At 39.3% G+C, this 14,167-nt stretch overlaps 2 protein-coding genes across 2 annotated transcripts in view; one reads left to right on the forward strand and one right to left on the reverse strand.

Moving 5' to 3' along the window:
• LOC138009494 (pre-mRNA-splicing factor ISY1 homolog) overlaps nt 1-7,781 on the reverse strand; it is an 18,531-nt gene extending 10,750 nt beyond the window's left edge. Inside the window, exons 1-7 of the mRNA XM_068856528.1 lie at nt 7,667-7,781; nt 7,458-7,480; nt 4,416-4,473; nt 3,220-3,285; nt 2,805-2,847; nt 1,204-1,316; nt 1,022-1,083 (exon numbers count right to left, since the gene is read on the reverse strand). Coding sequence (XP_068712629.1) covers nt 1,022-1,083; nt 1,204-1,316; nt 2,805-2,847; nt 3,220-3,285; nt 4,416-4,473; nt 7,458-7,480; nt 7,667-7,669 — 368 coding nt within the window. The 5' untranslated portion in view covers nt 7,670-7,781. The remainder of the gene's footprint in view (nt 1-1,021; nt 1,084-1,203; nt 1,317-2,804; nt 2,848-3,219; nt 3,286-4,415; nt 4,474-7,457; nt 7,481-7,666) is intronic.
• A 2,704-nt stretch (nt 7,782-10,485) lies between these two features.
• Nucleotides 10,486-14,026, forward strand: LOC138009493 (mitochondrial fission regulator 2-like). The gene is made up of 4 exons (XM_068856527.1): nt 10,486-10,588; nt 10,660-10,779; nt 11,778-11,860; nt 13,259-14,026. Exons 1-4 carry the CDS (start codon nt 10,528-10,530, stop codon nt 13,877-13,879), a joined length of 885 nt encoding a protein of 294 aa, XP_068712628.1. The 5' UTR covers nt 10,486-10,527; the 3' UTR covers nt 13,880-14,026.
• The last annotated feature ends 141 nt before the right edge of the window (nt 14,027-14,167 follow it).

Below are 14,167 nucleotides of genomic sequence, written 5' to 3' on the forward strand. Positions count from 1 at the left end.
ACAAGTCACCGTGAGATACAAATTGTTCCCTGTTAGGAGAGGTATCTTTTCCTTTGTGTTCGCTGTGCTGATGAGTACGGGAAAACAGACCTCTGCCATGGGTCGAAACTCACTGTGTTCAGCATGCGCGGCGGTTACTTAGCAACTAAATCCTCACGTGATACTTCATGTTGTGTGGACTCAATTAACAACAGCGGAAACAGCGGGTTCAAGCCACAATCATGAAACATATCATGGGACATGTGGTTTGAAGAGTGCCGTACAAAGTTGTAGACGGCCGTTGGATCAAAGTGAGTTTCGACCCATGGCAGAGGTCTCTTTTCCCGTACCTCGCGAGCCCAGCGAATGCAAAAAGAAAAGAGACCTCTACTAGCAGGGAACAATAACTGCTTCCAATAGATAAGCAATAACTGCCACAGCCTCTTGATTCACCATATAGGCTCTGTTCGATTGGGAAAGTGGATTTAGATCATAAACTCTTGCGGGGGGTGGAGGCGGAGATGTGGGGGGAGGGGGCTCTCAAACATTTTGTTTTTTGCCTTCACAGTTTTGGTGGCTTTGGTCCAAAAATAGAGAGCTTACGAAACAACGACGCCGACAGCAACGATGACGCTACAAAACAATAGGTTTTGTGAGCAAAAACAATGGCTCTGCACGCTCTGCACGTGAGTTTTACATTTTGGTACATTTTGTTGCCGTTATCTCCTAAATGATGACATAAAATGACCAAATTCGAGGTTCTGTGGAGGACGTTAGCACATGGCGAGGAATTTTCAGTTCTCTTTCTACGCTTCCAACCCAATCATGCCAGTTTAATTCCTCGACAGTTACTACAAATTTTTAACGCGAAACGACATGAAATAGTTTCGTAGTGATACGAATAGTGCGAACTTGTATTTTTAAATGAAGTCCTCGTAGCCGTCGTCTCCCTCGTTTCGTAAGCTCCCTAAAAAGGCGGGGAGGGGAGGGGACCTCCCCTGGATCTGCCACTGACAAGGTCTTTTTATTTCTGATCCCATACTTGTATCCTCTGTTACCAGGAACCTCTTTCCCTTCGTGGTCCAACATCTTTGGCCCAATTTTCTGGAAATTAATAAATTAATAAGTTTTGTTTAAGGATCATGAATGAAACAAACACATATGCCTGCATGAACGTTTGAAGCAAATTAATGTTAAAAAAAAAAGCAGCATTCTTACACTTACCCCATAGTCTGGACCTCCTAGTTCTTTAATTCGATCTTCCCAATGTCGCTTTTCTCGCAGAAGTTTATTAATTTCATCATTGAGATCTCGAATTCTGAATTCCCCAAGGCCAGCTGAAAGAGTCAAGTAGATCATTTCAGAATAATATAGAGTTGGATTTGTTACAAGAACATTTCAATAATATATTAATCCACTGACATGTATGCTAATTTCAATTTTGTAAACGGTTGTTGCCATTTTTGATGGTCGATGCCATTCTTAGTAACCAAGCCTTTTGTCTGAAATTAGACCTAAAGTGGATGAAACTGCAACTATAAACATTATGTCAATGTTTTATCTACGGATTTATGTCTGTTTGGAGTGGCTATCTCGACAGTCTAGTAGTTATAAGACAGTGTGTTTGCTCTTCAGCCATCGAACCGAGTTTGATATCGTTGAACCAACTTTTTTATAAAGTCCTTGCAAACAACAAAACAAAACGACGGAAATTTGTCACACAAAGCTGCCCCCACTGATGAGGAAAAATTTAATCGTTTCGCATTAGACAAAGTAAAATCGATTAAGTCTCACTTCTAAGAGTCAATAGGTTAAAGCGGACATAGTTTTTGAGGGGATGTAGAGGCTGTTCATTAACCCAGTGACTCCTGAAATACCCCCTCCCCCCCCCGCCATTGATGACTAAAATCGTTTGGCGTTAGACAGAGTAAATTCTATTAAGGACGTTCGCGCCCAAAACGTTCCCACGTACAGATTTTTTTTAAACTTGCCACGCAGAAAGGTAATGATCTACTTTTGCCAAAAAGGCAAAAAAAATGGGGGGTCACCGTGCTCGTTTTCGAGATCATGAGGTGCATTTTTAGAAGATTGCGTTACTTTAAGACGATCTTAGCTTACAACTGTCAGCAATAAAAAAGCTACATGAGTGAAATTTTGATCAGGTAAACGTACTCAGTTCAACATAACTAATATAACTAAATTAACCTTTGCAACTGATGTCTTTTTCTGAGGTGAAATAGACCTTGAAAAACGTTACATATTAGAAAACTTCGGTCGCACGAGAGCATAAAAGGCCAAATATTTGTAACTTCTCACGTACAGATTTTTTTTGTTTTTTGTTAAAATGGACAAAATCAAGAAAGGAAGTGATCTACGGAAAGAAAAATGGGGGTCACCGAGCATTCAAGAGAGTAAAATCGCTGCGAAGTTCTCAAAGCGATTGTCTATTCGCACTGTCACACCATTGCGTGACACTTCCGAGAAGACCTGGGTCCACAGCTATCCCATGATGCCACATACTTTCATGTTCCATTCTTGTGGAAAATTTTTGCACCTTTAGCATCGTGTTTACCTGCGTGGTCTACAATGCATGACGTGTGCGTGACATGTGCGAAAAGATGCGCAGTAGCAATGGGCACGAACGTCCTTAAGTGTCACTTCTAAGAGTCAATGGGTTAAGGAGGACATAGTTTTTGAGGGGATGTAGAGGCTGTTTATTAACCCAGTGACTCCTGAACCACCCCCTCCCCCCCCCCCCCCCCATACATACTTTTAGTGGATGTGGGGGTTGTTAAAACAGGGACAGAGTTAAAGAGTTAACTTACCATTTTGAATCTGTGCAACTTTTTTGGCAACTTCTCTTATAATCTGTGAAGAGAAAAGTCGTTTAAGAAGTGTAAAGCCTTTTCAGGTGGCCCGGGGATAGGTGGGTGGAAGCAAGTGTTGTTATGCATGCATGCAAAACCTCTCAGGGTCTGGAGTCAATTCCCGGGACAATTTTGCTTTCCAGAGGACCCTTGAGGCTTGCTTTGCAGTCTACATGTAAGACATTAATTTTTAGATAAACATAGTTTTCCAGAAAAATAAAAAGCTCAGAATGATGATGATGATGATGAAGAAGCTAATGCTGTTACTAATAATGATTATGATGACAGACCCTATTTCGTGAAGTCTTAAAATTAAAATGGCTATTCAAAGGAGTTAAGTTATAGACTTAATGAATGGGAAAAGATGACAAACCTGATGCCTCCATTTCTCAGCTTCTTGTAAATTATCACATTCAGTTGCAAGGAAGGGTCGTCTTTCCTGATAGCATAAGAAGCAAAATAATGTTAAATTAAGTAATACCAGAAAAAATCCATACCCTCACAAAGTACCTCCATGGGGATTTCCTGAGCAAGAAGGTGGCAAAAGCAATACTTTAGAAACAAAAAAAAGTTCAGACCTACATTCTATTTTTTTGGAGGGATGGGAGGGACAACACCAAAGATCCTTCAGTGGAGGGGTGCAAATTTTGCTGAATGCACATTCCAACAGTCATTTATAATTATTAACCCGAAATCTTCATCTTCATCTTTATCTTTATCTACATTAATGACAGTTCCATGAGGGACTTTTTGACTGGCATTTACAAAGAATGGTAAAATTAAAATAATATACACACAACATTAAAGGAGACATGGTTTTTGAGCGGAGCTACACTGTAGACAGTGTTGACCCATTCACCTCCAGAAGTGGTCTCCATTGGCGAGTAAAATCATCTGGCATTTATAGACAGAGTAAACTCCTTAAGGGTGTGTTCGATTGACCATATCGCGGAATAGGAATAGTACTTGGAAATCCTTTGTTTTTATGGCAACTCACATTAAAATTGTCAAACACCTACTAAAATGCCATTTTAACGATATCTTTGTTATCCTTGTTGCTTCAAAACACCAGATTTACTTTTTTAAATCATCACACTATTTAGTCTTATTCCGGAATAGGGTCAATGTATAAGGTACCCTAAATCTCACCCTCTGGACGGATAGAGGTAAGGTAAAGTTATTACAAAAATAAACGAATAATGAAAACCTTGGCAAAGTGTGTATATAACCTGAATAAAAACTTGCAATGAGGTGCTGTTTGATGGTCTCTTTAAAAGTGGGGAATGGAGAAATAGCGAGAAAAAAGCGAGATGGAGAGTGGGAGTTAGAAAGATTGCTGCTAAAGTGGGGTAAATCTGGCCACCCCCATTTACGGGGATAAACCCAGATCAAAATTGGTTTGATGATGATGATGATTCATTGGGAAGATCATTCCAAGGTGACACTTTGCGACCTTTATTGAAATGCATGTGCATCTAATCAAGGGCATTTTCGGACACACAGCGATACTCTTGCATAATTTAAAAGTAACTGTAAAGCATATTATTATCAACTCATATGTGAGTTTACCTTGATTCCTTTACCAGCTTCCTTTCTTTGCAGATCATACCAGCGTGCAAGCATGGTCCTGACAACACAACGACCATTGAATGAAATGATATATGAAAGGAATCATATCTTAAACTGCAGATATGAACCAAGTGAACCTATGATCCTTGCAGTTATCAACACACTTTTAGCAATTGTGTAAAGAAGCCTGAAAAATCCAGGACTTCAACAGGGCTCGAACCTGTGACCTCGCGATACCGGTGTGATGCTCTAACCAACTGAGCTTTAAAGCCACTGACATTGGGAGCTGGTCATTTGCGGGTTCCAATGTTTCTGTGATGAATGATTCAACTAATGAAATGATATATGAAAGGAATCATGTACTGAACTGTGGATTTGAAATCAAGTGAAGCTTGATTTCATATCTTTGGAACCCACACATGACCAGCTCCCAACGTCAGTGGCTTCATAGCCCAGCTGGTTAGAGCGTCGCACCGGTATTGCAAGATAATGAGTTAAAGCCCCATTGAAGTCCTGGATTTTTTAGGCTTCTCTACGCAATTGTTAAAACTGCGTTCAGAACTGCGAGGATCATAGCTTCACTTGACAATAATCATTGCAAAGTAACAGTTGGCAAAGGGATGTCTATAAACTACCAACAAATTATTATCCTATGTAGCATCACTTATTCCCTGCACCAGGTGTTAGATGTGGTGGCATCATTCTTTATCTGACTTTGTCATACACTCCGTTCGTTGGTGAACTCTGGAGAGTGACCCTAGGTTTGACAGTCTGGTGCTTTATTTTTCTTACAGTACATGTAGGAGTTCTTTTCTTTCAGGTTGCCACTGACCACAATATCAGTCGGCTGCTTTATCTACGAGTCAGTTCTGGAAACTAATTTTTTTTTGGCCACAGTTTTTTTTTACCACACTGAGCTTTCTAAGGATGGAGTTGCATGTATAAAAATGTGCAATATTACAGACGTACATGTACGCTGCAAACCAGCCGTAATTTTGCCCTGGTCAAATGTGTCATCAACAAATCAAAGGTCTGGAGCAAGGGTGAAAATGAAGAGTGAGACTGGAGAGAGGCACTCTCTTCCCACTCTTTATTTTCACCCTTGCTGCAGACCTTTCACTTGATGATGACACATTCGACTGGCGCAAAAATATTTGCAGTCTGCTACATACGGTACATATAATAACAGCAAGTTATTTAAGGATAAAAATAAGTGATATCGATATCTAGGTTTTAGCCTGATGTTTTGATGATTCAATGCCATCATTATCACATGTGCTATCTAAATTAAGAAGTGGATGAGATACATATCTTAAATGTTTCACCAAACCATAGGGAAGATTCATGTACACCGTATCTGTTTACAAACATTGACATTAAATTTCTTTTGATATTCAAATTTGCCAACCAAATGTCCTTCTGCTTGATTTTTCAAGAGCCTTTGATAGTGTCCCTCATTAGAGGTTACGGCATAAGCTCCATTACTTTGGTGCCTGAAATAGGACCTTGGAATGGATTAAATCATTCCTTCTTGGCCGCTCTCAACGTGTCGAAGTAAATGGTGAAAAATCAGCTTGGGCTGATGTCATATCTGGTGTTCCCCAAGGCACAATGCTTGGCCCCTTTTTGTTCATCACTTATAATTATAAATGACATTGTGTGTAACTTAAATTCCAAGAACTGTTTGCTGATGACACTGTAATGTATCGTGAAATCTGGAGCTCCCAGGATGAAGTCATCTTTCAAAATGACATTGACTCTAATACTGACTGGGCCAAAACCTGGCAAATGAGCCTTAATTTTGATAAATGCAATGTTATGTCTATAACTAGATCCAACTCAGAATTCACCATTGGCTATCAGATGTCAAATGAACCCCTAGGGATAGTATCATGCCATAAGTATCTGGGTATCTTTATAAAAGATGATTTGCAATGGGATACACCAGTTACATGTAGAGAGGTCAAATCTAAAGCCTCAAAGATTCTAGGCCTTTCACACAGAAATTTAGCTAGCTGCAGCACTTATGTTAAAGAGAAGGCCTATAATTCATTAGTTGGTCTCCTTTTGAAAAGCAGCACAAAGCATCCATAAAATCAATTCAATGTGCCGCTGCTACATGTAGGTTTGTTTCTTCTGATTATTCTAGTTATTCTAGTGTGACAGGTATGACACACTCAATGGGCTGGGATAGTTTAGAAAAATGTAGATACGTAGACTCAGTAACTCTGATGTATAAAGTTGTTCACAACCTAGTCCTCATACCTCTTCCAAATTCAGTTCAGTCTTCATAATTATTCTAGAACTCGTGCAAATCATCCTTATAAGTTTGCACTGATATTTGCAAATTCAAATGCATACAAGTAAAATTTCTTTTTTTCCAAGGGTAATTCCCCTCTAGAACAGCCTGCCTAGGGATGCTGTCTGTGCAGTAGGAACTCCATTAATTTATTTAAGTATTTTGCAAGGACGATGATGATAGTCAACCTAAGTATTTTCCAATAAGCTTTATATGTCAGGCTCTTTATGTAGCCTTTAAATGTACTCCCGTCGGACCCGTTTGACCTTATAGCATCCTGTATAGTGTCTCTCACTCAAAGGATTAATAAATATGTATGTACGTGTAACCACCAAAGAAAAGAACCCTTTGTTTCGGCATCCAATAAGGCTCTGGCCCAGGTTGCTTGAAGCATGGTTAGCGCTAACCAGCATTAAATACCATGGAAACCTATTGGTTTTGATACCTCTTAACCAACAGTTAGCAACCAGGCTTTGAGCCACCGGCCCCTGGTTGGCAAATTAATATCAATAGGTGACGTCATCGATACCTTCCCTATGTTATTTGGAACATCAAATTAAAGGGGTTTTTAAATTGTCACTTTAGTCGAGTCGATTTAACGAAAGTAAATTTGGCTAGAAATTTGCAGGAATTACTGTGTGATCAAGATCTGTCAAACCAAAACGTGTAGACCAAACAAAATAATAAAACGTTAAACAAACTGGTAAAATGATCACTAGAAAAATGGGATTTATTGAACTTACATGGCTTTCTCTGCGTTTCGTGCCTGGAGAGGACAAAGATAAAGGAGAACACATGATCGTTCACAACGCCAAATAGCAAATTTTTGTTTTCAGTGGGAAATGGAAGCAGAACATTGAGCCCAATTTGCAACGTGAGCTTAATTGATACTAGGCTAGAAATAAGTCTATTACAGGAAACAGGAGTGGATTGTAATGAGTATCATACGCACCATTTTTGAAGCGTTTCCTCACGTTGGAAGCCACAAAACTACGAAAATTTGTAATAACTCCACGAAATCTTGACGTTCGTGACGTTCGTTTGTCCACCATTGATTTGCAACGGATCACCGCTGTCCGATAGCCCTGCAGAACAAGAAATAACCTCAATCCTAAAACGAGGTTTGAATATTGCCTCCTTTGTCGGCCATCTTTGGCTTGTTGATGCTGCCAGTATGTCGTTCATCGTGGAAGCGATTCGTCAGGGGCTAAATGGCATCAAATCAGTCGGAGGCTGGGGGGCCGCGTGGAAGAGAATGTTAAGGGAGAGCTACGTACAGTTTGGAAGTCTTGTGGGTACGGATAAATACGGAAACAAGTACTATGAAAACAGAAGCTACTTCTTCTCACGTCATAGATTTGTCTGGTATCCCTACGTAGACCGTTATACGTTTGATGCTAGCCAAGTTCCAGCTGAATGGCACCGCTGGCTTCATTACATTACGGATGATCCTCCAACGACAGTTCCTCCAGAGCCACGAAAGTTTATTCAATCACACGAAACGAACAAAACCGGATCCAAAATGGAATACGTTCCTTATAGCACAACTCTTCCAAAGATCGAAGAATGGGTCCCTCCGAAGAACAATTGATTAAAGCTGTGGTTTTAAGGATACTTAGTAACCAATTGCCTTATAAACAATAACTATGAGAATGGCGTTCTATGGTACCTATTTGAATCCGGATTTATCTTTCTCGCATCAGCCTGAACTTTTTTCGATTATAATGTACTTTGGTTGGTTAGATGATGTAGAAAGTTGAAGTTGCTTCCTTTTTGTTCTACAAAATATAATGCATGGGTGTTAGTTTACTTTAAGAATGTGTCTCAATGATCTTTAAGATGCACACTTGTCAGCATCAAGCCTAGCATTCGAGCAAGGCCTTCATTTGTAGCTTGTGAGATGTCACGCATGAACTTTGAAGATCTTTCTTGTCTCCTTTTGCGTACAATTCTCAGAAAACAGAGACCTGTAAGCACTCGCTCTCCTCTGTGAAAAAAATGATCTGGAATTTTGGGGTCAAAATGAGAGGAAGTTCTAATTTAATTAACTTTTAATTTAATCCATTTTGCGATGCAGTTGCACAGTTGGGAAGGACTAGATGGGAACATAATATGAACCATTTAGGCTGGTCCCCCTAGGTCAGTAATATACCACACAAAGGACAGCCACAACATTGGGGATTCCATCCTGTTGTCTTTGTGAACAGTGTGTGGGTTGTTTAATGTCTCATATTATTAACAGCAAGGGTTGGGAGATGGGCTCTATGGTTTATAGTCCTTATCCAAGAAGATTTGGAAGTCAAACCATTTGCAAAAGCAGCACCTTCTCCTCAGTTATTCTAAGACCCTATGCAAGGCTGCTGTCTAATGGTCACCCAGTAGCCTGGGGCGCCTTACTTGCGAGTGTGGGCGACTAAATTTCTGAACAAGTAGCCCAAATGGGCACCTAACTTATCACAAGGTGATTCATCCTCACTTTTAATTGATTAGTACTGGGCTCTTGAAAAAATGACTCGGGCTACAAACCTTAAATGTTGGAAGCCCGAAGTGCTCCGGTAAAATTTTCTTAGGCAGCAGTGTTGCTATGTTTTGGTCCATCCAGGGTTTAAACATGTGAACTCCCACAGGGTAGTCCAATTCTCAACCAAGTAAACCGGATAACTGTTCTACCCCTTATCAACAATGTTACCTGCAACTTCCTAGCCTCGTTCCTTAGTGGCATGAAATGGTAACAGTAAACAATGTTTCCAAACTTGTAGAGAGACCAAAAACTGTGGTTGCCTTCTTACCCCTTACATTACAGGCAGGTTCAACAGGTAGGTGGCGGGCTATTGTTTTGCTAATCCAGGAAGACCCACTAACCTAAAACTATGTTGATTGAAGGTTTGGGGGGCCCATAGATTTTTAATGGATCTCATTTTTTTTGTTCTCTTCGGTCAAAAGGGCTCCCCATTGACCAGTTAATTCATCCAGTTTGAGAGATTAAAATCTATTGGTGGCACTTTTAGGATGGGCAGGGTTATCCTTTTCCAGTCCCGTTACTTGTGGAAAACCCTTTCGTCCTTCCTTAACCTTTTCCTTCCTAAAAGTGACTTTAAGATTTTACTCTGTCTTACTTCAGATTGTTACTCATCAATGGGGTGACAGGTTTAATGGAGTTTTTCACTGAGTGATTAACCTGTCGACTCCTAGGGGTTCCCCATTGACGAGTAAAATCATCTGGCGTTAGAGTAAAATACTCTGTCATTAGACAGAGTAAAATACTAAGTCTGGCCAGTTTAGGCGTCAAAGCGTTAAGATACATCCAAAGAAATAAACTAGGTAAAGGAGCAGTGTCACGCTATTTTAGTCAAAATTCAAAACACAAAAGGGGATGGAAATGGATTGAAACTTGGCCTGTTTTTTCAAGTTTGGAGACGTTGTCCTCTGAAAGTCGCCAAAAGTAAAATACAAATAGCTCTTTGTGCCATGTTATATTTTGTATCACCTCAGTGAGTTGTTAGGAATGTTGTACGTGTGAGTTACAGTACTAATTTAGATTTTTACCCAGTTTTTACCTAAAAACAGTAAAATTATTTAACATGACTGTGCCCCTTTGACTAGGTACTCCCTTATAGTGGCTTTTCAGGGAAACTGAAATGAACAGAATAGCAATTCAAAATTATTCCAACTGGCAGGAGGCAAACAAACTGGCTATTTACAATTTGTCTTATATGACTGGTGATCTTGCACAAATGCCCGCGTGGATTGGGACCAAATATATCGAACAACCAATCAGAATCAAGAACCGGGAAATTCAAAATACATTCCAATATGGACGCTTCAAATATTCAATTCGCTTCAAATTTGTACGGAAATAACTCCCTGGAGAAAGGTATGAGCGAAAGAGAACAAAAGCGGTGAATCATGTTCAATTGAAGTGCAAGCTTATGTAATTATTTTCAGGATCGAGTTATTCTTGGCAGGCAGAGCTCGAGACAACTCGGGATCTCCAAACAAGAAACGATATTCTCGAACGAAGGAGCGCCGAGATTCGAAGACTTTACGATCAAACTCAAGATTTAGGTAAGATTTATCTTTAATTCAAAGCAACTCCGGGCAATAGCAATCTTTTCTTTTTTTTTTCAAAAACGGCACCGAATACTAAGTATTCTTGCCGAAATTGTATTATAGTAAATCGGTCTGCAGTGTAAAACGCAGATTGCAGAACGGGGGTAAAATGCAGACTGAGGTTATAATTTATAACTGTTGAAAACGCCCAAACCCATTACAAATGCTAACAGTTAAGCCTAAATATTGTTTTAGGCCTAAAGTTAGTATTTCTAAGGCCTTTTTCAACAATTACGGATAACCTCAGTCTGCATTTTACCCCTTAGTCTGCAGTCTGCGTTTTACACTGACCGATTAATAAATAAAATGTGAAAGGAAATTAACAGAAAAGGTCGGAAAGTAGGAATCCTCGGGGTTGGGTCCCTAAGCTTAACTAGTGCTAGGCCTATAAAACTTTTAAATGGTTCCAGACTAAGATTAAATGGCCAATTATGAAATGCCCGATATCATTTGAGGTTTTACTTTACAAATTTATCAGAAGATCGAATTTATAGAAATCGGCCAACAGACAAGTTTAAAGTTTTATTTCCACATGCTAACTTACAAATGTAAATAAATACAAAGAACAATAACAATATTAATACAACAACAGGGTTAGAAAAGAATGTGGAGGAGTGTAAACGAAAACCCATGGGTCAAAAAGAGTTTACGCACCAGATCTAATAATTTGTAACAAAAGAGAGCATGCACTATGAATTAATCTTTGCTAGTAAACACACAAGGAAAAATTAGCATAAGTAAACGAATTAGTAAAAAACACAACGATGCAATAAGTTGCAAAGACAATCTCAGGCTTTCGATGTTAGCAGGTAATTTCTTGAGAAGCAAATAATAACCTGGAACGTTACATGTATTAATCGTCTAAACCCATAGGAGTGACACTAAAATATGGAATAGATGTGACGATGATGTGACGATGATGTGAAACCTACGTATCTAAAATTTCTCTTCAGCTGATGAACGTTGTGTTCTAGAGAAAGAATGGTTTGCCTTGGTTAAAGAAAAGGACATCAACTTTCGACAGCAACTAGAAGAGGTGCGGCAATAATTGTTTATCACCAAAATAAGCAGTCACGTCAATCTGGCTTAGTAAGGGGATATTTACATGAGACCCGGACGAACTTGTACCGGTATGAAATTTTTGCAGCTGTTTACACGAAACCGGGATGAAAAGATATTTTGTTTTTTCCAAATAAATATATGGCTGACCCAAAAGCATACAAGCTTGAAATTTCTGGACCTGGTCTGAGATTTGTTGTGATTAACATGAGACCGGTATGACGATATTATTTCTTGTCTTGGTCCAGCAACCAAGACAAAGTCAAACCAGTGTGAGTTCATTGTCAGGCCGGTCTCATGTAAATGCATAAAAAGAAATGTATGGAAGCTGATACAAGCTCATGCCGGTCTGAGCTCGTCCCCGCCTCATGTAAATACCCCCTTAGTTGAGCATCTGACTACTGTGTGGCAGGTTTAGAGATCAAACCTCCAGCCTAACCAACACTAATTTAGGGGGCTTTACATAAATAACCAAGGAGAAAGTCCTGTCTTTAGACTCTCCAGTCATCTCGTCTGACCACCCTTCAAGTTCATAACCCTGTGGGGGGCGGGGGGGGGGGGGGTAAAAGAACCCACAGAGAGACAGAGAGTATGGCATGGAGTTCCCAAGGTTGTGGTCTGTGGTATATCATGGTTGGAAGGGACTAAGCACTTGGAGATACTAGGCTACACCAAGCTACTCTAAAATCCAAGGATAATTAAAGATTATGATAATGATGATGATGATGATGATGATGGTGATGATGATGGCGATGATGATGGTGATGGTGAAGCTTTTGTCAATGTGCCAGGCTATATATTAAGAACAATAGACTTAAATAAAATATGATTTCTAACAATAACCATTTTATGACAGTGTGAAGTTATCAAGCAAAGCACATGTGCTGTTCAAATAAGGGAAACAACCAATGAAATTTAAGCATGTAAAATGTTACTAAAACTCAAACAGAGTCAAAAGCTTGGCTCTGAACAGTGCAATGTCAAAAATCTATAAAGTCAACCAAGATATCAAATATTGGTTTTTCATGTATGAGAGGGTCAAACCCCACTATCTAGAGAAGAACCTCTCAGACGGGCATGACCCAGAAAAACTCAACTCGCACATGCTGAAAAGTCCTAGAATACATTTCAAGTAATACTGTTGGAGGGCAAGAGCTCTCATTTCTTTGCAAAAATTCAGAAAAAAAAATCAACAAGGGGAAGTGAAATATTAATAGCGGATGAAGTTTGCCACACAATTATCGTAATATAATTTCACCTTGAACATACAACACTTAGTAAGGGACACAATCAGGGGAATTTTAGTAATGCTTGTTACTAAAAATCTTTTTCTCATGAAAAGTGAACATAACTTGAAATATTCTTTGAAAAACAGGAGAACGAGGAAGCGAAGAGGATGCAAATGAAGGAACTGTTTCATCTTCTGGAATCACTCAGGACTTTCAGCTTTGATAAACCCAACGAGGTTATTCTGAAGCGAAACCTGACAAAGATGTACAATCAGATTGGAAGGTACTGTCAGAGAAACAAGATAGACCTCAAAGTAGAGCAAAACAACGAAGCTGATAAATTAGTCAACACTCAAACTGTAGATTCTATTGCTACACCAAAGCTGGTGCAGATGCCCATCCCACCACCTCCTCCTCCACCACCAGTTTTGACGTCACGCACCTTAAATGTGGTTCCACAGCCAAAGGTCTCTGAAAATGAACAAAGGAGGGTAGCAACTAAAACGGCTACCTTAGGTACCCCACGCAATCATTCAAACGAAGAACTCCTTAGAAGTATCAGAGAGCGTTGTCGTTCGGAGCTGAAGAGTACGCCATTTAAACGTTCCCCTGGTGGAACCCCACTGAAAAGACCAAGGCGCATGTCAGAGACCCACACCTCAGATTTGATAGAATTGGCTTTGAAGAGGAAGTTCCAAAAAGTAGTTATTCGAAGCCCTAAGGAGAACGATTCACCAAGGTCTGTGACCTCCCCTGGCAACTTTTAATAACATTTTAATAATTTTCCTCTGAATTTACAACTTGAACGTAACTTTCTTTTGTCATTTCACTTTAACATCATTCTATAGACAAACACAGAAATGAAATGTGAATCAAATTTAGTTAATGGGACCCATTGGTCATATATCTTAACTTTGAACAACGATAGAAGCAAATCTGATCGTAAAAATAATAATAATAATAATAATAATAATAATGATAATAATAATGATAATAATTATGATAATAATAACAATAATAATAATAATAATAACAGCAACTTCATTTTAATTCAG

This window comes from Montipora foliosa, chromosome 7 (genome assembly GCF_036669935.1).
Source record: "Montipora foliosa isolate CH-2021 chromosome 7, ASM3666993v2, whole genome shotgun sequence".
NCBI lineage: Eukaryota > Metazoa > Cnidaria > Anthozoa > Scleractinia > Acroporidae > Montipora > Montipora foliosa.